Here is a 24,101-nt window from a genome sequence, read left to right on the forward strand (position 1 = left end):
AGTTGACCGGTTTTATCCGGAAGGTTATCGAGTGTTACGTGGAACACTCGTAGAGTCGGGAATGGTGTATTTGGTGAACTCGTTTGATGTGCGGTACGTTTGGAATCCCAATTGGCGGCAGTTCGAACCCTAAGTGGTGGAGAACTGAGTATTCGGTTGAAAGGATCATCAATCTGATCGAGTTGCAGCTCGGGCGTATAGGACTCGGGTCTAGATGTAGTCAAGGCGAGGTGCAAAATGCGATGATGCATGTTGTATGTGCTCAGGAATGAGTATCTTCATGGTAGGTAGCCGTTGGTCATGGAGCTCGTTTTGACAAGGTTCTCTCGAGTTCGTCGATGTTCGTGTTATGAGGCGGTTGGATCATGTGGGTCAAGCTTTGGCTATCGAAGGATTTGTCAATCGGACACATAGATTGCTATCTATACTCTAGGAAGATCAGTTAATCAATTTTAGAGTCGGTATGTGCAGTTCTGAGAGGTTCTCTCGAGTTCGTCGATGTTCGTCAACGCATTCTCAATCATTGGTGATTTTTTGTTCTTCATTAATGAGTTGGAATACTTCAAAGGTTTCGAGCTGTATAGGTTGAAGATCAGTGGTCATGACAAGTTATCATGAGATTCTGTGATGGTGTATTGTGGTTTCCAAGTATGATGCCCTATATTTTTGGAGTGTATAATTATTATAAGATGCAGGTTTTTTTGGTGGCAAGTGGACCATCGAAACGACTATCTACCTATTCCAGTTGTGGGCCTGTTAGTTGTTTGTCGTTAGGTTGGGTTGTCCAAGGGTGTGAATTTATATTAAAGGAAAGGTGCTTTGTATGCGACAATATTTGTCCGGAGTAGTAAGTGATTAATTTGGATGGGCGTGTGCACGTATTGACATCTGGTCGTTGGGTATCAGTCCAGAAAACTCAATACGGTGATTGTATGGTAACGAGATTATGGGAGTGTTGTAAGACTACGGGGCGTCGTAGCATTCACAAGTCAATGAAGGGAGTGTTTTAAGACTATGGGTTGTTGTAACATTTACAAGTGAATGAAGGGTTTTTGTAAGACTATGGGGTATCGTAGAATTCACAAGTCAGTTAGGGAGTGTCGTAAGACCACGGGGTGTCGTGGAATTCATGGGTCAGTATGTGATGGAGAGGGGTTCTTAGGCTCGGTGGCCTTGCCATTCGAGTCTTTAGGAACCTGTTGGTTGTGCCGGGTGCGAGACTGGTAGTCTCAGCGTTGTTCGGGAATCTTTATATCTCGATTTAAGGAGGGAGTGTGGTAAATCAGAAGGGTTGGGGTTTAATACACATGCATATTAGTGGATCTCGGGTAATGAGTTCTGTATCGGGTTGGATATGGGTGAGATCTCGAGTTGGGAATCATTGGTGTTTGGGTTAGGCTTTCTTTCTAAAGCATGTGGGTTAAAGGACGCAAATTCCAAGAGTATTAGTTAAAGGGTTCAGGGTTGCTGGTTGGCTTCAACTTTGTTCTCGGATCTGACACTTGTGTCTGAGTTTGGCTCCATCTCTATAGAGGACTAGCAAGTTGGGATTTCATATTTTCACATGGAGTTCATTTTCAGTGGCCATGGATTTCTTCTGATGTATTGGAACTGGGTGGGTCGGTTCGTTTGGCTGGGGAAAAACCATAACATGCATGGAATTAGTAAGTGGTAGGCCATAGGGGTCGAAGGTGAGGTGTGTCAATAGATCGGTTTGTAGTATTCGTTTGGGGTAAAGCAAACTTAGTGATTTCTTATGGAATGTGATTGGTTGAGAGGGCTCTATTGGATTGAACAACTGATAGAGTTGTTCTGGCGGATGGGCTAGAGCAGCCTTTAGCGGTTCAAATTTTGGGTCAGGAGTCGGTCTTATATTCATATTTGGTTTTAAGAATTTGTGACATCCCTATTCTCATGGCCATAAAAGACCAATTTTGTTTATACTTTGTTTGAAAATCAGAGTAACATTTTCAATAAAAGTGTTGCGGTATTCGTTCCCAGAAAAACATGATAAATATGTTATCGAAGCATTTCCGAAGAAATGTATTTCTATTCATTTTGAAAACATTGGGATGTCATCATTAATACAAAAACATAAGCATAAACAAAACTTACATTCATTTACACTAGTGATCTACATCTCTTTTAAATCTCTTAGTTTAAAGTAGCTTCATATCGATACCTGTGATACAAATAAACTGAGTGGGTCTGGTTGGGAAATCTGGTGAGTACATAGTGTCACACCCCAAAACCAAGAACGGCGGAAACATTCTGGGGCGGAGGACATCATGTACAGTATCACAACAATGTAAAGTAGTAAACAAGCAACAACATCATCCATTGCATTAATAATATAATTATTATACAAGTGTTCTATCAAATTTTGATAAACACTAAAGCATAAATCAAAATGAAAGATGAGTCTTGAACAAGCTCCATCTTCCTTTCTCCTTGCATCGGTACCTGTCTATGATGACCTGAGGATACAAGTAATTTTGAAAGCGAGTATCAGCTTTGAAGCTGGTGAGATCATAAGTATTTGAGTGTCTTAATTTGTATGTAAATACTTGTATGTATTTGAAATGTAAGTATTTGTATGTATACGAATTGTAAGTATTGAAAATGTAAATGAACTGTAAGTATAGAAATGTTTGTAAAACAAATGTAAACATTTGAAAAACTCTAGAAATCCCTATGATTCCTACTATTATATAAGGGTGTCTTCTACCAAGACCTAACTGTTCTCAATGTAGTCTTCTACCAAGACTTAACTGTTCTAAATGTTCGTTTCTTGTAAATGTGTGTAATTTTCCCAAGTGTAACTATCATTATTAAAATATAGTTTTTACATTAAATGTTTAAGTGAAAACATCACTAAATATATGTAAAGGGAAAATAAATGTAGTACTGTAGTGTTGTATTATAGGAACTACTGTTGTACTAACTACATTAAACCGGATTTATATTAAGGCATTATGTGATTAATTGCACCATACTATTGACTGGCAACAACGACATACGAATGGTCGTAAAACGGAATGACGTTTGGCACCCGCAGACCTTTAGGTCCGGCTGTAGCTAGCAACAAGGTGTAGGATAGTCAATCCAGTATAGATCTATACGCAAACTCACGCTCTCCCTCCAAGAGAATTCTGGCTACAACTCGGGCCATGACATTTAAGGCATGCTCCAATACAGTGGATCACAATAATTAACGTATTCATATATATGTAATGTAATGAACTGTTCTAGCTGTAATGTACGTGCTCTCTAACTAGCAAGTATAGTAATGTACTGTAATGTTCTAGAAAGTATTGACTCATGAATGAACTGACTCATTGTATGATATTGCGTTCTAGTAATAGTTCTAGTATCTTCCGAAACTACCCATATGGTAGTTTACTAGTAATCTAACTGGTACGCATGGACATGGATGTATACCCTTGCTACCCAAGGGCATTTGATTGAACTAGGAGGACCTTTTATGACTATATATGTACACATGATATATAACTAATATTTAAACGACCTTCGGACGAGTACCCGATATTCTATCAGCCCACATCCAAATCGAGGAAAAGGACACAAGATGGATAGCCTTCCTAAGTCTTTTAAACATTACTTATATAACCATACATACAGAGGCATGCGATTTATAATATAAAAGCATAAAATAAGTTTTGTAAAACCTTTGAACATAATTATTTTCTAAGAAAAGATTGACTTGATGTCGATCTATAAAACGGTTTTGAAGGCATGGGTTTGTTAAAATAGTTTAGTATAAAGAAACTTTTGTTTGAAACACAATTGTAAATAAGTTTGAAATGTAATATACAGAGTAAAATGTATAGTGTAATAAATAGTTTAAAACATATATAATGTTTATAAAAATCATTTGAAGGAAAACTGTTTGGTAAAACGGCTAATGTGTAGTAAATCATTTGAATGTTGCATATTAATCACATGTGATTGATATAATAACTAGCATAATTCTACTTATTAATCACATGTGATTGATATAATAACTAGTATGATTCTACTTGTATCCCCCCCATAAAACATTTAAAAGTAGTTTAAAACATTATTTAAGGGGTATGAACTCACCTGCAGTAAGTGACTGGAATTGAACGGACTGTTATCGTAAGGAAAGATCGGACAAGAGCTTGGTGTCAAGTGAATACTTTAGACACACACAATGATCCTAATTACATATGAAGACATATGTATATAAATAATTAGTGATTAAAACAGTAATTATACAAGTATAAACATTTTAACGCAGGGAAAACACTTTTGGTCAAGTGCTAGGAGGCTAATGGGTTACAACAAAGGAGTGCAAAGCCTCTAATGGGAGTTTATGGTCAAATGACCATATGCTTTGGAGTTTACGGGCCAGGGGAGTAAACTCCTAGCCGTAAACTCTCCACAAGGTCTCTAATGAAGCCTATCAATTATACAACTAGTTTGGTGAATTGGTTCAAGGCTTAATCAAGTGTTTGGGTGACATTTGCCCCCTTTATAGGGGTTTACGGCCCTCGGACCATATCCCATGGAGATTACGGCCATACTCTCCTTTGGGGGAAGGTTTATGGTGCTTTCAAACCTCTAATTTAACAAGGAATGCATCAAGGCAATTGTTCAAGGCTTTAGGGGGATTTATGGCACCATTTGGCACCCTTTAATGGAGTTCACGGCCCTGGAACATCTTGGGCCATGAACACCTTTTTCATGGTGTTTTAATGGTGTTTGCTTGCTCCAAACACACTAGGGTACTTGTCCTAATTCAATCCTAAGCCTTAGGAAGTGTTTCAAGGCATTTTGACACCTAAACATGGAGTTCACGGCCCAAGAACCTCCTTGGCCGTGAACACTCTTTCATCATTTATTCTTAATTGTTTTCAGGACTAAAAATTGAAATGAAGGCTTCTAGTTTGAGTTCTAAAGCTTTGGGGGTCATTGGGACACTCTTGGCCCTTAAAATGGAGTTTACTCTCCGCGTGTTCTTGGGCGGTAAACTCCCAAATCTTGGGGTTTTGGTCCGAATTTGATGTTTCTAAACACAACCTAAGCTATATAACATAACTAGATCGAAGTACTCACAATTTAGGATAAAACCCGAAGATCCGTGAGAGAGAATTCGTCTTTTCTCTAATTGAAATTGTAACTAACAAACTATTTGGTTCAGATTTCTATATATAGTCCTGGGATTTTTGGCAGAAAATATTTTTATTCCCGGAATGAACTCTACTATCCTAGAGTATTGGAATAACAGTGTTGCACAAAACCCTAGTGCATCCACTCTCCTAATATCTCCTTAAGTGTAAATCCTGAAAAATGCCAAACTTATACTCGAAGTGTGAATTTTCACTGTAACTGTTCTACTTCTATTGGCTTGATATGGTTTGTTCAGAATGGAAATTTCGGGTTGTCACACATAGGGTTTTCAACCCACAATAATATAATTATTATGTTTAAACATCAAATAATGACCCAGTTATCATCCCCATTATCTTCTTTACTCTTAAGGATCTACCCTAAGAATCGGTTATTCCATGTTCATTCATTCCTAAGGATTATCCTAATGAATAGGCAAGAAGTCCATCGTCGCCAAGGTTTATACAACATGCACTAAGTCCATACTCATCGGGGTTTATACGATAGGCACTGAGTCCATAGTCGTTAATGTTCACTCATATCATCTTTCATCTCTCATCATTCATCTACCCATGTTTACCCAACATATTCGTAGATGTAAAATATGTATAAAATCGTTCATCCAGCATAGATAGCAAGCATAAAGGTTATATGCACATATAGCACGTAATTTATATAAAATACTTCATAGATGTGTGTAAGAAGAAAGTAACTATGCACTCACTTCTTAAAGTAAAGACTCGAAATTCGAGCAACGTTTTGCTTCTTAACCATATGATTTCGTTCGACGAAACCTACTATTATTACCACTGGATTTTAGTCTAATATTTATTGCGACTATTTATTAGTCTAGATTCGTCATTAAATCAGAGTCTACTTCATGATCTATCAAGTAAGGAACAACTCGGTAGGATCCTATCGGAGGTAGGGTCCGTTTGGTATATGAAGTATATTGTTTGGAAATCCCACTTTAAACACCTCAGTAAATCACATCCTAGACATCATCCTCGTAAGTAGATCGATTAGTATATCGACTTTGAATCACTGATAAATCTTATTTATAGGTTCATAATAAAGATATATATTTATATATAAGCTATATTTAAAATAGGGTAGGTGTATCTTACCTACAAGGGGGTTTGGCTAGGAGTCGGGCTCTGCTGCGGCAAAACTTCCAAGCCGAAAGCTCTCCTTCTCGGAGCCTTCCGACGATCCGTGACTCGCCTCTAGCACTAAGAAGTTGCTAAGGAAGGGGGAAAACGGTTTGGGGTAATGGGAGAGAATGAGCATGAAAGGTGTGAGTTTTGGCGGTGATTTACGCCTTTATTTATAGGCTGTTTGGGCCGATTCACGTCGTGAAAAAGTGTGCTCATGTCGTCAGCCTTGCGTAGGCTTCAAGGCGAAGTCTGGTGCTGACACGTGGCGTCGGGCGCAGGTAAAACAACCGATATTTAAAAATTCATAACATTCGCATAATAACTCTTTAGTTTATGTTATTTATATCAACATGTAGGCAAAGACAATATCTACAACTTTCATTTTGACTCCATCGGCTAATTTTCGACTGATTTTAAATTTATCGGTATAGGAAGATTACACTATTAAATGACTGCGTAAAATTCATAACTTCTACTTACAGACTCCGTTTTCATCTGTCTTTTTATCGTTGATATGATATTAATGAGATATTCAATTCTCATTTAGGTTGCATTGGCTAATAATGGATCGATCTAAAATTCGAATTCCGGGGTGTGCACTGCTGTGCCAGATCTTAGAAAAATCATAACTTCGTCATACGAAGTCAGATTTTGGCGTTCTTTTTATGTACGCTCTCGGTTAAATGTATTCTAAAGCTTTCATATAGATCTCTAAGGCTAAAAAGTAATTTATCAAAAATTCGGTTTTTACGTTACCCGGTGCCGTGCCGGTTTTGCCGTAAATTTCGACGGACCATAACTTCTTTGTTATAACTCGGATTTCTGCGTTCTTTATATGTACGGAATCCTTGTGACATATGATATAAATTGGCTAAGATTATTCATTCTAAATAATATTCCATCAAAAAGTCATATTTGCATGCTTATTATCTCTAAATTTACTAGCTCGAATCTGCGGGGGTTAAAGGAATGTAATGTAGTTGGGACTTATGTTTACGGATATCAGTGGTTAGTTCAGGCTAGGAATGTTCATTTCAGGGTCGGAGTTGAATCGTCCTGGGTTTTGTATTGGAATGGTTATGTCTGATGGAAGGTCAGACATAGTGATGAGTTTCAGCTTTTGTGAGGATCAACATTTTATTCTTTTAATGTCTGAGGGCAAAGAATTGAGGTTCATTCTTCAGATTGGTTCTGATGGAAATATAAGTGGTTGATCTTCAGTGCAGGGTGACCCATCCATTTCTTCTGAGTTTCGTTCAAGATAGACTGGCATGTCGAGCATAAGTGTTTTGCAGCTGATTATGGTCAACGACCTGTTTCCATCAGTCGTATCATGATAATTCGGGTTGGAAGTGTTTTGTTTGATCTGTTATTCGATGACGGATTGACATGGTGATGTTTCCACATGGGCGGTCGGTCGGGGAGTCAGGCCAATATACATTTCAGGTTTTGGAGAGGCAAAAGTGGTTCTGCAGCGGCGAAAGCTTCGTCGTTCGTCAGGTTGGAGGTTTCTATTTGGGTCCGGTTATCTTGGTGAGATCGTTTTATGTTTTGAAATTTTGGACGCACTTCTCAAATTGTTTGATATGATCTAAGTGTTGGTAAGGAGCGATTTCGAGGGCGATATCTATTTTAAGTGAAGGAGAATTGTAACATTCTGTTTCGGATCATTCTATGATTCAAGGCTAGTGGGCCGTAATCCGGTTATGATAAGGTTTTGAGGTTTTAAATGAGAAAGGTTTAGGCTCATTCCGAGTATGGGTAAAGTAGGATTGTGTGATAAAAGAGTTTGGGTTGTGCTTTATAGCCCAATAGTATTGTTAAAGGCGTTGACTTGGTCTTTTAAGGATTTTGGGTTTTTATTCAGGAAATTTCAAGGCTATGGTGTGTTGTTATAAGCGTAGGTCTTCTTGTCACCTTTTCATGGGTATAAAGTTCGTTGGAAACGGGCATATAACGAAGAAGTTATGGTAGTTTGAATTTTTGGCAAGTTTGGCCCTTGATGGAATAAGTTGGCAAATTAGTCGCATATGCCGAGGAAGGGGACACGTGGGTGGACCAGGTACTCCCCACGTAATGGTCAGTGTGCCAAGCATTATTTTAGGGTTTGGGCACTATATAAAGATCATTATAACCTCAAGAATCCATCATTTATCAGCCTCCTCTGTCCTTAAACCCTCATTTCAAACCCAAGCTCCTCAAAGGGTGTTGTGAGCTCTTTGTATGCATTTTGGTAGGTTTTGGTGATTATTCAAGAAGTGGAAGCTTGATGCAAGGTGGTGGATCAAAGGAAGACTTGTGGATCTGGACTCTCTTCTTCATTTCCAGCTTATTAGAGGTATAAATCTCTATCTATGATCACTTGAAGTTTAGGTCAAGCATTTTATGAGTTTAGTCTCATTTTGGAGCCATGGGTGAGATCTAGTGATTTGGCACCACTCCAGGAGCTTTGAATTGCTACTCATAGTAGTTCTGAGGTCATTAGTTCGTAAAAATGATTACTTGATGATTAAGAATGGTCCGTGCATGGATTAAGATGCTTAATATGAGTCTTAAAGGTTATTTTTGGTTGTTAGGTCCTAATAAGTCATGCAAACTGATAAAATTGTCAACTTTATCGATTAGGGGATTATTTCAAAGGTGTCATGATGTTTAGGGGCCAAGTGGTTAAGGAATTAAGTCATGAATCATGCTTGGGTAAATCACATCTACTCCTAGCGTAGATGTTAGTGCGCCTCGTGTACTGAAGGGTTTGGTAGTACGTCTAGTGTAAATGGCACATTGCCATTTTGGGCTCATTGTTATGTTTGGACTTTGGTCTGGGTTTTGAGTCTTAGGCTTTGAGAGTTGGATTTCTGAGTCTAGGAAATTACCTTTGGGTTTGGACTCATCTTGGGATTAGATTATAGGCTTCCCTTGTTGGGCCTTGGTGGGCCCAATGGATTTGGACCAATAGTGGGCCTGGTTAGTTGGACTATCTTGGGCCTAGTGTTAGAGTCTAGCCTTGTTAAGTTATTGATCATAGTGTTGGGTTGTTTTGCTCAGTTTGGGAGTCGGTTAGCAGTAGTGGCGACAGTGTAGGATTATTCACATAGCGTTTGAGGTGGGTCTTGTCACTATACTTACATGTGTTGCAATGGATGTGTAACCGGAGGGTCTTATTTATATTATTGATCTGAGGGTCTTATTCATATTGCTAACTAGAGGGTGTTATTTATATAATTGATCATATAGTCTTATTCGTATTGTTGACCGGAGGGTCTTATTTGCTTATACTGTGTAACGCCCGCAAATCCGGACTAGTCAATTTTGAGGCAATAAGTGTCGAAAACGACTTTTCGACAAAATATTATTTAGAATAAATAATCTTAACCAATTTGTAGAATATGTCACAAGGTTTTCGTACATATAAAGAACGCCGAAATCCGAGTTATAACGAATAAGTTATGGTCCGTCGAAATTTCGCGACGGAACCGGCACGACACCGAGAAGTGTAAATAGTTAATTTACGATGGAGGACTTTTTAGCCTTAGTGATCTAAACTAAAGTCGTAGAATATTTTAAACCGAGAAAATCCATAAAATGAACGCCCAAATCTGACTTCGTATGAAGAAGTTATGATTTTTCTAAGATTCGGCTTAGCAGTGTACAGCCCGAAACTCGAATTTTAGTTCGAGCGGTTTTTGTCTTACGCGACCTAAATGAGAGTTGAAGATCTCATTAATAGGAACTCAACGGTAAAAATATGGACGAAAACGGAGTCCGTATGAAGGAGTTACGAATTCTTCGCGGTCATTTAACAGTCTAAACGCCTCTTACTGTTAAATTTGAGATCGGTCGAGAATTAGCCGACGGAGTCTAAATTAAAGTTGTAGATCTTGATTTTACCTACGCGTGGATATAAAGAACGTCGAAAACAGAGCTCGTATGCGAGAGTTATGATTTTTCTAAGTTTGAAGGCTGATACGCGATAGGGGGTGACGTGGCACCACCAGAATTGGACACGTGGCACCACCAGAAGGTTGCCACATGCACCAACTCGGCAAGTAGGTCCTCCTACTCGACGAGTAGGTCAGTCAGCACCCCTATAAATAGAGGTGCCGGGTTCCCTAATTTCCTCACCCCTCAACCCTCTTCTTTCTCTCTCTATACTCTCTCTCTAAGCTCCCTAACCCCCCTAAATGCCTAGGTAAACCCCCTAGCACCCGAAGGAAGCCCCAAGGCTCCTGGAGTCCTAAGAAAAGAGACTTTCGGCTCGGGAACGCTGCTCCAACGAAGCCCGGTTTTCGAGAAAACCCGCTATAAGTAAGCTATGCCTACGCTATCTTTAGTATAGCTTATGTTTCAATATAGTAATGTTATTAGGACCTTATAATAAGTATTTGGGCTATTATTATGAGTTATATTGAGTGTTATTTAATGGTTATATAATAATAATAATAGCTAGACTATTAATTTGTCGCGGTTAATGTCAGACTAAACTCTAGTGGTAATGATACTAGGTTTTGTCGAGGAAGTTGTTTTAAGAGTAACGAAGTGCTGTCCGAGTGCCGAGTCACCACCTTCCCAGGTGAGTGCATAGTCCCTTTCATGAACATGATTTTAATACAAGTATTGATTGAAGTATTAATTATATGTTTATGTGCGAGTTAATTGATGTTGCCTGAAATACATGTTAAAGAACATACCTGATTATATATGATGATTTAGGATGAAGAGTAAACCTAAATTAATTATGAGGAATATTGGGTAGTATTTTCTTACGAGTACGAGTGACTTATACTCTGAGAATAGAACTTTAGTATATGTCATTGATCCGAGAGCATGGATTAGACATAGTCATTGTCCTTAGTCTGAGAGTATGGATTAGGCATAATCATTCATCATTAATCCGAGAGTATGGATTAGTCATTTCTCTCTAGTCCGAGAGTATGGATTAGGTAAAGTCTTTCATTTCTGATCCAGGAGTATGGATTAGGTAAAACGGCTAATCTTAGGTCCGAGAATATGGATAGCCTCGTTGTGAGGATCGACGGGGTGGGATAAGAGTTGTTTATATATATGGTGAAATGGTATATTTTGTGAGTTTAAACTATATATATTGTATAATATTGTGGGATTGAAATCCCTATGTACTCACCAGGTTTCCCAACCTGACCCACTCAGTTTATTTATTTCACAGGTGTTGATATGAAGTCACATTACACTGAGAGATTAAGGAGATATAAATCACTAGTGATAATGAATGTAAGTTCTGTTTATGTTTATGTTTCTGTATTGACGATGACATCCCAAATGTTTTAAAATGAATAAAAATAATTTTCTTCGGAAGTGCTTTGATAACGCGATTATAATGTTTTGCTGGGAACAAATTCCGCAACATTTTTATTAAAAGAGGTACTCTGATTTTTATAAAGCATAAACAAAAATTGAAAATGGGGATGTCATAGTTGGTATCAGAGCATTAGTTTAAGCGAACTAGGAATATGGATTTATTTCTAGACTTAAACTTAGAATGCTAAGCGATGATTTTGAGGTGTGAGCACTAGCTTATTTTAGGAATTATGCCTGAAATGCTTTTATGTGCTAAATGCTTTGTGCCTGACATGCTATTATTTGTTCGGATATATGGTCTGTTGCCGACCGGATCTGGAAACCGTATGTGTTTAGGATTCTAAGCGTTTAAATACGATATTAGAACTAGCATATAAACGTTTTGGAGAGATAAGGATGATTTAAACGTCAATCCTAAATAAAGATCTAGATTCACCTTATTCGGTGTATATATCAAGATGGCAAGGACCCGTAGCGGAAACGTGAATGCAAATGGGAACCGAGATCAACCCCCAGTACTGAGCAAATACCAGTTGTGGTAGCCGCTGCTGAGCCAATAACGGTGGCCAGAGTGCAAGCATTGATCCAAATGATGTTGGATCATCAAATGGAGGAAACCAGACGTTTGCTCCAGCAAAATCTAGAGGAAGCGACAATTCAGATCGAACGACCCAAGTTGAACGAAGGGCAGACTGAGGAGGAGAACTACAGTGTAACCGTTGGTCAAGCTGATCCCCCGGTGATTAGGAGGAACAATCGAGATGAAGGAGTCAAGAGGAATGGATGCAAGTACAAAGATTTTCTAACTTGCAAGCCATCGACTTTCACTGGGAAGGAAGATCCGATCGGGGTCATGGATTGGATCTCATAGATGGAATTGGCCTTCATGACATGTGGTTGCAAAGGCAAGCTACAAACCACGTTTGCAGTACGTCAATTCAGAGGAGGCGTTGTTCGCTGGTGGAATACCCTAGGGAAGACTTTGAGCCCCAATGAGCCCCTGCAACTGACATGGGCAGAGTTTCTGGTGCAATTCAAACGAAAGTACTGCTCAACTCAAAACTTACTCGAGCTAGAGAACCAGTTCCTAATCCTGAAGAGAGGAAGCATGTCAATCGATGAATACACGAACAACTTCACATAAAAGATGGAGTTTGCCTTGCGTCTTGTTCCGGATGAGCCGACAAAAATTGATAAGTACGCAAAGGGACTTCCATGGGAGTACGCGGTGCCAGTGCGTCAGGCACATACTCTGGAGGCAGCTATTTGGGCTGCCAAGTCTGTGGAGGATATGATTAAGCGAAGAGCTGCCAACAAGGTTGAGGTTGGCGAGAAGAGAAATTTTGAAGGGTCTTTAAGGTCCGACGAGGAGAGAAAATTCTCGAAGTCTAGTTCAAAGAAGTTCGAAGAAGGAACACAATGGTGTGACAAGTGCAGAAAGAAGCACATTGGGAAATGCTCTAAGGAGATGACCTGCTTTAAATACGGGAAGACTGGTCATTATGCTAGTGAATGCACAACCAAGAGAGAAGTCTGCTTTAAGTGTGGTGAAGAGGGAGACTTCAAGCAAGACTGTCCAAGGAAAGAGGGGGCTACAAAGCCAAATGTGCCACCAAAACCAAAGGCGAGAGCATTTCAAATGATCGTTGACGAAGCAGATGACAATGCGAGGATTCAAGAGTGAAGGCTTGACATCCGAAGGTTGCGTTATGAAGTAACCATAGAATCATATGATGTAGCCTATTAGAGGCATAGTCTAGGGTGAACTTGAACACCCATGTAATCGTTTCAAGGAATAATATAAAACCTTCGTTTTGATATTTTATGTGTGATTTTCTTGTATGGTGACTTGGAAAACTACGGGACAATACTTGGGACGAGTATGAGTAGGTGTGAAAGGTAGTAGAGACCTATACTACCGGAAGCACAGGACTCACAATTGGATCAGGGAAAGTCACAAGGTTACCAAAAAGCTAGTAATTGATTTCGTTTTATTCAAGTGTGTCGTTACCATCATTTCGGTAATGACTAAGAAGAGTGTTGATGTTCCGACCCTAGTGGTCATATCTAATTGAGTCCGAGTACGCTAAGTATGCTATGTGGTTTAGAAAATCAAGATCGATGTAGCGTCCGACTTAAACCAAATGATTGAAATCAAAGCGATCAATAGAAATATCGCACTCGTTGTTAAAGAAGTTGGTAGCTAGAAATGCCAAATGTTAAAGTGTGATTATATCACATTAGAACATGAAGGAAGGCATAGTCTGTTTTAGAGTTTAACTCTAAGAGACCTAAGTCTAAGTGTTGCAACGTATGATGATAGGTCATTAGAATATGACACATCAATCCATAGTAGTAATAAAAGAAATCATCTCAAATTCGTATCCAGTAAGGATCGAGATTGTGACTTGAAGGTCATAATTGGGAGTCTAGCCTGAGGTAGAGAGCAGGTGCACGATCGAGTACTCTTATAGCCAATGAGTTTAAGAGATAGACTTGAAGGAATGTAGAAGTGATAATTATTACCTAGGATGAAGAGATGACGTATAGAGTCATTATACGACCCTGTTTCGTTGATGATTCCGGGACGTAATCATCCTAAGGGGGAGATAATTGTAACGCCCGCAAATCCGGACTAGTCAATTTTGAGGCAATAAGTGTCGAAAACGAGTTTTCGACAAAATATTATTTAGAATAAATAATCTTAACCAATTTCTAGAATATGTCACAAGGTTTTCGTACATATAAAGAACGCCGAAATCCGAGTTATAACGAAGAAGTTATGGCCCGTCGAAGTTTCGCGACGGAACCGACACGGCACCGGGAAGCGTAAATAGTTAATTTACGATGGAGGACTTTTTAGCCTTAGTGATCTAAACGAAAGTCGTAGAACATGTTAAACCAAGAAAATCCATAAAAAGAACGCCCAAATCTGACTTCGTATGAAGAAGTTATGATCTTTCTAAGATTCGGCTCAGCAGTGTACAGCCCGAAACTCGAATTTTAGTTCGAGCGGTTTTTGGCTTACGCGACCTAAATGAGAGTTGAAGATCTCATTAGTAGGAACACAACGGTAAAAATATGGACGAAAACAGAGTCCGTATGAAGGAGTTATGAATTTTTCGCGGTCATTTAACAGTCTAAACGCCTCCTACTGTTAAATTTGAGATCGGTCGATAATTAGCGGACGGAGTCTAAACTAAAGTTGTAGATCTTGAATTTATCTACGCGTGGATATAAATAACGTCGAAAGCGGAGCTGGTATGCGAGAGTTATGATTTTTCTAAGTTTGAAGGCTGATACGTGATAGGGGTGACGTGGCACCACCAGAATTGGACACATGGCACCACCAGAAGGTTGCCACATGCACCAACTCGGCGAGTAGGTCATTCAGCACCCCTATAAATAGAGGTGCCGGGTTCCCTCATTTCCTCACCCCTCAACCCTCTTCTTTCTCTCTCTATACTCTCTCTCTAAGCTCCCTAACCCCCCTAAAAGCCTAGGTAAACCCCCTAGCACCCAAAGGAAGCCCCGAGGCTCCCGGATTCCCGAGAAAAGAGCCTTTCGGCTTGGGAACGTTGCTCCAGCCATGCCCAATTTTCGAGAAAAACTACTGTAAGTAAGCTATGCCTACGCTATCTTTAGTATAGCTTATGTTTCAATATAGTAATGTTATTAGGACCTTATAATAAGTATTTGGGCTATTATTATGAGTTATATTGAGTGTTATTTAACGGTTATATAATAATAATAATAGCTAGACTATTAATTTGTCGCGGTTAATATCAGACTAAACTCTAGTGGTAATGATACTAGGTTTTGTCGAGGAAGTTGTTTTAAGAGTAACGAAGTGCTGTCCGAGTGTCGAGTCACCACCTTCCCAGGTGAGTGCATAGTCCCTTTCATAAACATGATTTTAATACAAGTATTGATTGAAGTATTAATTATATGTTTATGTGCGAGTTAATTGATGTTGCCTGAAATACATGTTAAAGAACATACCTGATTATATATGATGATTTAGGATGAAGAGTAAACCTAAATTAATTATGAGGAATATTGGGTAGTATTTTCTTACGAGTACGAGTGACTTATACTCTGAGAATAGAACTTTAGTATATGTCATTGATCCGAGACCATGGATTAGACATAGTCATTGTCCTTAGTCCGAGAGTATGGATTTGGCATAATCATTCATCATTAATCCGAGAGTATGGATTAGTCATTTGTCCCTAGTCCGAGAGTATGGATTAGGTAAAGTCGTTCATTTCTGATCCGGCTGTATGGATTAGGTAAAACGGCTAATCTTAGGTCCGAGAATATGGATAGCCTCGTTGTGAGGATCGACGGGGTGGGATAAGAGTTGTTTATATATATGGTGAAATGGTATATTTTGTGAGTTTAAACTATATATATGGTATAACATTGTGGGATTGAAATCCCTATGTACTCACCAGGTTTCCCAACCTGACCCACTCAGTTTATTTACTTCACAGGTGTTGATATGAAGTCACATTACACTGAGAGATTAAGGAGATATAAATCACTAGTGATAATGAATGTAAGTTGTGTTTATGCTTATGTTTATATATTGACGATGACATCCCAAATGTTTTAAAATGAATAAAAATACTTTTCGTCGGAAGTGCTTTGATAACGCGATTATCATGTTTTACTAGGAACAAATTCCGCAACATCTTTATTAAAAGAGGTACTCTGATTTTTATAAAGCATAAACAAACATTGAAAATGGGGATGTCACATACTGATATATATGTTATTATGCATTATGTCTTTGTGACTTATGTTGTTTTATTATTCTGTGTACATATTGAGTTATAAACGGAGAGTCCATACCGAGACGTGAGACTAGAGGGTCTTCATTGAGACACATGACTGGACGGTCCTTATCGAGATATAGCCATGATAGGCTAATTATTTGTGTTAAGTTAGGGGAGCACATGATGCGGTTTGGTGCGGTTTTAGGGGAAAACCGAACCGCAAACCGCATGGTGCGGTTTTTGCATTCTTAAAACCGTTGGGTGCGGTTTTTCAGTGGTTCGGTTTTTCAGTTTTTAAATGCGGTTTCGGTTTGTATCGGTGCGGTTTCGGTTATAAACCGTGTCTAGCCTTTAGTGCAGGCTTTTGATGTTTAATGGTGTAGTATTTTTGAAACCTTAAAAACTAAAAACCATGTGCATTTCAGCTTGTACGGTGTGATTTTTTTTCATTATTGAAACTGTTCATTTTAGCCCAAAACAAAAGTACATACAAATATACACAACCTCACGATACGTTCTTTTAAATGAAAAAGAAATGCTCAAAGCCAAAGAAGCATGCATTCCTATGTGTTTAAGGTGATTATAAAACACAATTTATTAAGAATATAAGTCAAGTGAAGCAAGTTAATGTATAATAATATTAAGAATACATAAGTTTGCATTTCAAAGCATTTGCTAGAGATATGGATTTTAGTTGTTAATTTATATTATTTAATTATCATGTATATATAACCTGTGGTTATATAAATACGACTTTTGCTATTAAAATCTTTATTCAAGTAAAATAATGTAAACAGTGATGTACTGATGTTTGAACTAATGACGTTTGATATATGCTTGATTTATGTCAAGATTAAATCGTGGAATAACCTGTGGTTGGGGGAAAATTTGTGAAACATTAAAATCAACCAAATTACTTGAGAGGGCCTAAAGTAACAATCCGAAATCCACCTTGAGAGAAAAAAGATGCGGCTTCCCCTGTATCAAACCATAGTGGCTTAAAAAACAATAATACAACTGAAACTACTCTCACAAACTAATAAATTAATAATTGAATTTTGATTGAATTTGAATTTGTTATAATCTTATAAGACACATTCCATTAGTAAGTTTGGCTAAATTCCTAATGATATGCAAATCCTTTTGCAGCCCACATAGTCTTACACAAACACAAAGTACAACGAAGATGATTCACACTAAACTTGTTTTTATCACCAAAAAAAACTAAATTCAAATTATCATCAAAATCCATCGAATGTCTTTTTCCATTTTCCACTTGAAGCTTGATCATCTTAAATCATAAATATGAAAAAAGAAAAACATAAAAAAGTTAAGGCAAAAAGGCAAACAAAAAACCACAATAAACCAAAAAAAAATGGAAAAACATGATATGTTACTTACGATCTAGGATGTCAATCCATATCTTTTTGAACATCATTGGAGGATTTTTTTCGTTTTGAAAGTGTATCTACATAGAAAAATATAACGATATTAGTATGTATTTGAAATATGAAGTTAAAACTGAAAGCATACGGATTACAAAGAAAACTTTACCGATTTCTATAGCCGCCAACTTCTCATTCAATTCGTCTATTTGTTTACTCGAGATAGTACCAATTAGCTCAAGAAATGCCGGTGTAGACCGTAGCCAATCTTGTCTACATATTAAGGCTTCAGCGGTCTTGGTGTTAAGCGAACTTCTATATTTATCTATCACACGACCACCAGTACTAAATGTCGACTCTGATGCAATTGTGGAGATCGGCATTGCCAAAAGATGTCTAGCTAGTTTAGACAATATAGGAAATTTGACTGCGTTTGCTTTCCACCACCCCAGAATATCAAAATTATCGTCTCTTTTTTCTTTTCCATATGCTAAATATATATCCACTTCACTCTTCTTCTCTTGATCTGCACTATCAAACTTGTCAAACTCGATCTCGAAGTCAATAGTTGTGTCACCAAAACTACTTGACATGTCACTAGAAACACCACCTTGTTTCTTTTGTACTTTTTTTTTCTCTAATTTATCCTTATAGTGGTTAAACAATTCTTGAAGAGTCTTCTGTACCTTGTCTAATATTTGTTTGCCCTTCTCAGAATTTTTACCATAAATTGTTTCAATGCAAAAACTGATATATCGAAATTTGAAGTGTGGATCTAAAACAACAGCAACATACAACAAAAAATTCATGTTATCAAGGTCTTCCCAATATTTATCACATTTGGTTTTCATTGACGTTGCCATATTTTTCTATTTTTCATCCGTACTCAAGCACATTCGAGTGATTGTGGCTTGCATTTTCACAAACTCGGAAAAAAATGTATTCGATGTTACATACTTTGTACCAGATATCTTGGTTGTAACATCCGAAAAAGTTTTCAAGTACTCTATCATATTCCTATATTAAATACAAATAACAATATATATATATATATATATATATATAACCAAATAATATTAAAAACAATAGCTTTAAAAAATGAATCATACCTTGCAATCTCCCACTCAGATTCACTCGGAGCACCCATGACCTTAACTTTTCTTTTCCTTTTTCTTGTGTTCCCTTCACAATCATCAGTGACTTCACTTCGAAAATGGGCTCCATAATTTGAATCTATAGTGTAAAGCCTATGGAGAAAATAAAATACACACTGGATATTAGTTTTATTAGTTAAAGAAACAAAATAATATAAAGAAATAATAGGCAAATATACTTGTCGAAGGGTTGTTCATCCTTCACTGCTGTTTCCAACATTAAATATGTTGAATTCCATCTTGTATCAACATCAAGGCATGGCTTTTGTTTACATTCAATAGCTGCACAAGCAACACAATCTTTAAATGTTTTATATCTAGCCGGTGATGATCGAACATACGTCACAACGCCTCGAATTCTAGTAATAGAATCATATTCCTCTTCCTAGCCATCTTGAACCACGAGATTGATGATATGTGCACAACAACGTAGGTGAAAATATTTACAACCCAAAATATCATTTGGTCCTTTTAACATCCTCCTAAAAAACGGATAGCTCCATCATTAGAAGATGCGTTATCCACCGTGATAGTAAACACATTATTAATCCCCCACTCTCTAATGTATTCATATACAAGACTCCCAGTGGTTTCACCCCTATGGTTCTCTATTGGACAAAAATTAAGTATCTTTTTTTTGTAAAACCCAGTCATCGTCGATCCAATGTGCCGTAAGGCACATATAATTATAATTCTGAACTGACGACCAAGTGTCGGTAGTTAAACACACTGTTTCGCCTTTAAGCATGTCTTTTACCTTTATTGCCCCTTCTTCATAAATGGATAAACGATCCCGAGCTACACTCCATCTTGATACAAACTTGAAGTTTGGATTCAATTCCCAAACAAACTCCCTAAAACCCTCGTCATCAACCACACTAAACGACCGATTGTCCTTAATACACATTTTTGCAAGGGCTAGTCTGCACTTCTCTTGGTTAAATGAATGTGTAGCCAATGACCCACTACAACTCACCCCCTTATTTGTCGGCTTAAAGCTCAAAGTTGACTGTCTCTTCAAATCCGGCTTTTTATAAAGAGGGAAGTTCTTACATACATTTGTTAAGTGACTGAGCAACGCTGAAGTACCATTTCTAGTATTAGATGACAGTAATGTACCACAACATTTTCATTTTGTTTTCTTCGCGCCTTCTACTTTTGGAAAATGATCCCAAACAATGGATATTTTCCTATTTGTAGGCGTATTTTCCTTTTCCTTGTCGACTTTATCTGCCGGTGATACTTCAACTGTAACAGGTTCTTGGTTATTGATGAGATTAAAACGTTAATCTTTGAAGATCGATTAGATCTTAAACAGGTAAGTAATTGTAAAACAGCAAGAACACGAAAATAAGAACAAGGCAAGAGTGAATCAAACGTGTCGAATGATTAAAATAAAATCCTCAGAAGAGCTCGATTAAGAACATCAACTGTAGAGGATTGGTAGGTTACAAGAACGATCAAAGAAATTTGTAATACTATCGTTATGCTCTAGATCAATCGTTAACCTAATATGCATGCAAGCATATACTTATATAATAAACATAATGGGCTCTCGGTTGGACAGGCCCAAACCAGAATACAAAATAAATAAACAAATACTCGAGCCCAAAGATGCGACACTTGAACAAAACTTCAACCCAACAATCTCCCCCTTTGCGTCAATTGGAGCGAGACCTTCATTTGTTACTTGGGCCAGCAGCGGAGCCAGGTACCTTCTTCACGGTGTTAAACAGACGAGAGATAAGAGCCAGAATCGTCTGCCTAAACCTGATGTACCACTGGATCATGTCATTGAAGTACTTAACATCATCCGCTGTAGTCTCTTTGCACCTTCGAATGATCGATAATACATGCTCTAGACAAGCAGTGGTGTAAAGATGTTTGTCAGCTAAAGCAAAGAGACATTTCTGTCCTTCTGCTCTAGTGAACATGACCGAATTGCGTCTCGGGTCGATCTTGCCCATCTTCATCTGATTGAGATCACTGGCCGATCCCACATGAGCTATCTTCGATTTCTTCTTGAAGACAGTGGCTACCTCCTGATCCATAAGGGCTACCTCCATGATGTAACAGACAATCATCCTCTTGATATGGTCTATGATCGGACCATATTCAGCTTCATTTGTCAAGAGGATGTTATGCAGAACAATCCAATCATGAGGATTTAAGTTCGGTAGATCTGCCAGGGAGATATGATGTGCAGTTCTTGCAGATCCCCGAATCACCTTGAACCGAACGTTTATGAATCTACCTTCGGTGTAAGGCTTCAGTACCCGAACGCTCACTATCTTCTGGGCGCTCCAAGTCAGATACTGAGGACGAGCAGCCGTCAGATAGAAGTCGATGAGCTCCCTATCAAGCTCAGCGTTCGGATGAGGGACTTCAAAGATATTTGAGAAGGCGTGGAAGATAAACGCCTTTCGAGTCAACGGCATGTCGAATTGTGAATCGACAGAATTAACGCAGTCGAATGAAATCACCGGCTCGAGCCATAAGATGCTGGGAGTGTCTATGGCCTCTTTGATCATTCGCTCCCGAGTCCATGCAGGGAAAAGAGTCTTCCTGCTCTCGAGGAGATCGTGGGCTTCCTTCTGCTTGCGTTCGGCTTCTTCAGCCTCTCGCGCCACACGATTTACATCTTCATCAACATTGCGACTGTTCTTTCGTTTCAACATGTCCGCAATGGTCTCCTTGTCTTCATCTTCATCTTCATCTTCTTCCTCAGCTATATTTTTCCCTTTGTCCTTCACACCCGAACCCGAAGCTTGACCAGTCGGAGGTGGTTCGGTTGTGTGAGTAGCTTTGGAGGAAGGAGGTGGTTTCGATCCGGTCTTCTTCTCTTCTCCCTCTTGTTTCGGATTGGACACGAAACTAGGTAAGCCTTCTATTTTGCTGAGAAGGTCCATGGCAGGAGAGAGCTTTTCAGCAAGGGTTCGCCTCACCGAATGGTTAAGAATTGGATCGTGTGCTTCTAGGATGTTGGATAAGGCAGCGTGTACATCCGAAACACATGTCTTGATGACCTCCCTTTCGGATCGAAGAGCTTCCAGCTGTGGTTGAGAGTTGGATAGCTGAGTGCTCTTGACCTTGAGGGCGGTGGTTTTGCTTGCTAGAACGTCCATTAGAGAGTTTTCAGCTGCAAGATCCTCTTGAAGCTTAGCAAGGCGCTCATCAATGGAGGCACGAAGGGCCGAGTTGTCGTCGCTTAGTGATTGGCGAAGGTTGGCGAACGAGGTCAACTCCGTTGAGACGAACTTGGCCAATTGTTGAACAATCGGTTCCAAAGTTGTCTTGGTAGAATCCGCACTCTCCTGTAATGACTTCAACAGAGAAGAGGCGTCGGAGAATAGTTTATCGACTTTTGCGGTCGCAGCCTCACAGGCTTTGGTAGAGGTGTCGATGGCTACCGAATCATGCTGAGCCCTGGAGAAGGCATCAACAATCTTCTGAAGTGCAGCTTCAGATAAGGAGGACTGTTGGTTGGAAGATGAGGCGAGAAGTAAGTCAACCTTCTCGTTGAGCTCCTTAAGATGCTTCTTTGTCACTGGAGCATCATCCTCTTCATCACTCTGAACCTGAAACGGACTAAAATAGACTGAATCAAAGGTCATGTTATCACCGCCAAGGAATGGGTTATCTCCATCAGAGGCATTATCTGGAGATGGTGGAGGAGGTGAAGCTGGGGGTGTTGTGGGTTTTGTGGATTCAGGTTGAGTGTGGGGTGGGGTAGTTTCCGGTGGTGGTTGAGTGTGGGTAGGTTCGGTTGTATGAGTTTCGGTTTGAGGTGGTTCGGTTACGGGTGGGGTTTCGGTTGCACTGGTATGAACCCCCGTATCAGATACGTTGGTTGTAACCTTTGCAGTGGTTGTTGTTGTATCAGTGAAAATGGGTGGTGGTATAGGAAAAGAGGTTGGGGGAATAGTGGTAGTGGGGTTTATGGTCGGAATGGAAGTAGGGATAGTTTGTGTGGGTGAAGGGATGGGTGAATGATGGATTTCCATGTCTGGAGTAGGAGATCGGGGTGGGGTGTTGCCTCTTTGAGGGGTTTCGTCTCCTTGAGAGCCGTCCGAATCCGAACTCTCACCTTCTGATTCACTTGAAGAGGAAGGGATGACAAGCTTGCGCTTCGGTTGAGTCTTCCTCCTCTTCGGCTGTGGGGACTGTGCAGCTTTTGTCTGTTTCCTCTTCTTGGGAGAAGGACCCTTAGGAGCTTTGGTCGCTTTCTTCCCTTTGTCCGCCTTTTTGCCCCTTGGCACCGGTTTGTCAGCATCGTGGATGGACTTGAGCATTTCCGGTGTGAGTTCCCTTGGCTTTGATTGTTTGAACTCCTTGATCGTCCTGATGATCCTACTGTCAGAAGGAACATCGCCGTACATTGTCTCCGGAATAGAGCCAATGAAGGAAAATTTGGATGCATCAGAAACGATTATCTTGGTGGTATGAAAAGTACCGACCGAAGACATCACCGCACCAGCAGCAGTAGGTATATGCAGCTTATTCATCGCCCACTTGGTGATAAGAATCCAGAACCGGGCTAGCGACACCTCCGAATGCCGTGATGAAGAAGAAAGGCTCTGGATGAGTTGTTGCCAGAGGACCAACCCGAAATCCAAGTTGATCCCGTTGTAGACTACATACATGATCGACAAGAAAAGTCGACTAGCACCGTCGGATCCTGAGCTCCGTTCCGACAAGCCCTTGAAGAGGACTGTGAACATGCCGTTCCACTGCGGTGGCAAGCAGGACTTCTTGAACTTTGCGACGGAGACGAGCGCCTCCGTGTACCCCATGTTATAAAACATGTTTTAAAGATGGCCCACCAGAATCGTTTCCGGATTGATTCTTGAAGAGTCAGCAGCAAACCCTATCAGAGTGCAGAATCGCTGCCTTGAAATCGAGGTCTTGTGATCAGCAACCTCAAAGAACACCCGTTCAACTGCTTTGTCGTAATAAGCAGTCGCATACACCTGTGAGAGAACCACCATTGGCACAGACTCAATCCTGGAGAGAGCTGGAGCTATTTGGGAGTACTTTAGGCACTCGATGATCGGCGACATGTAAGAGTCGTACGCCAGAGGGTTTAGGTCGATCACCAGGCATTGTTGTGGACGAATGGGAAGGATTTGTGAGGTA

General features: G+C 39.4%; 1 protein-coding gene across 1 annotated transcript; it reads right to left on the minus strand.

The window, feature by feature from the left end:
• Nucleotides 1–17,667: 17,667 nt before the first annotated feature.
• LOC111905078 (zinc finger BED domain-containing protein RICESLEEPER 1-like) lies at nucleotides 17,668–19,872 on the minus strand. The gene is made up of 7 exons (XM_023900759.2): nucleotides 19,692–19,872; nucleotides 19,145–19,247; nucleotides 18,921–19,058; nucleotides 18,776–18,828; nucleotides 17,967–18,586; nucleotides 17,828–17,894; nucleotides 17,668–17,717 (listed from the first exon to the last, which is right to left on the minus strand). The coding sequence occupies exons 1-7, from the start codon at nucleotides 19,870–19,872 to the stop codon at nucleotides 17,668–17,670; spliced, it is 1,212 nt and encodes a 403-aa protein (XP_023756527.1).
• Between the last annotated feature and the right edge of the window lie 4,229 nt (nucleotides 19,873–24,101).

This window comes from Lactuca sativa, chromosome 9 (assembly GCF_002870075.4).
Source record: "Lactuca sativa cultivar Salinas chromosome 9, Lsat_Salinas_v11, whole genome shotgun sequence".
Taxonomy (NCBI): Eukaryota; Viridiplantae; Streptophyta; class Magnoliopsida; order Asterales; family Asteraceae; genus Lactuca; species Lactuca sativa.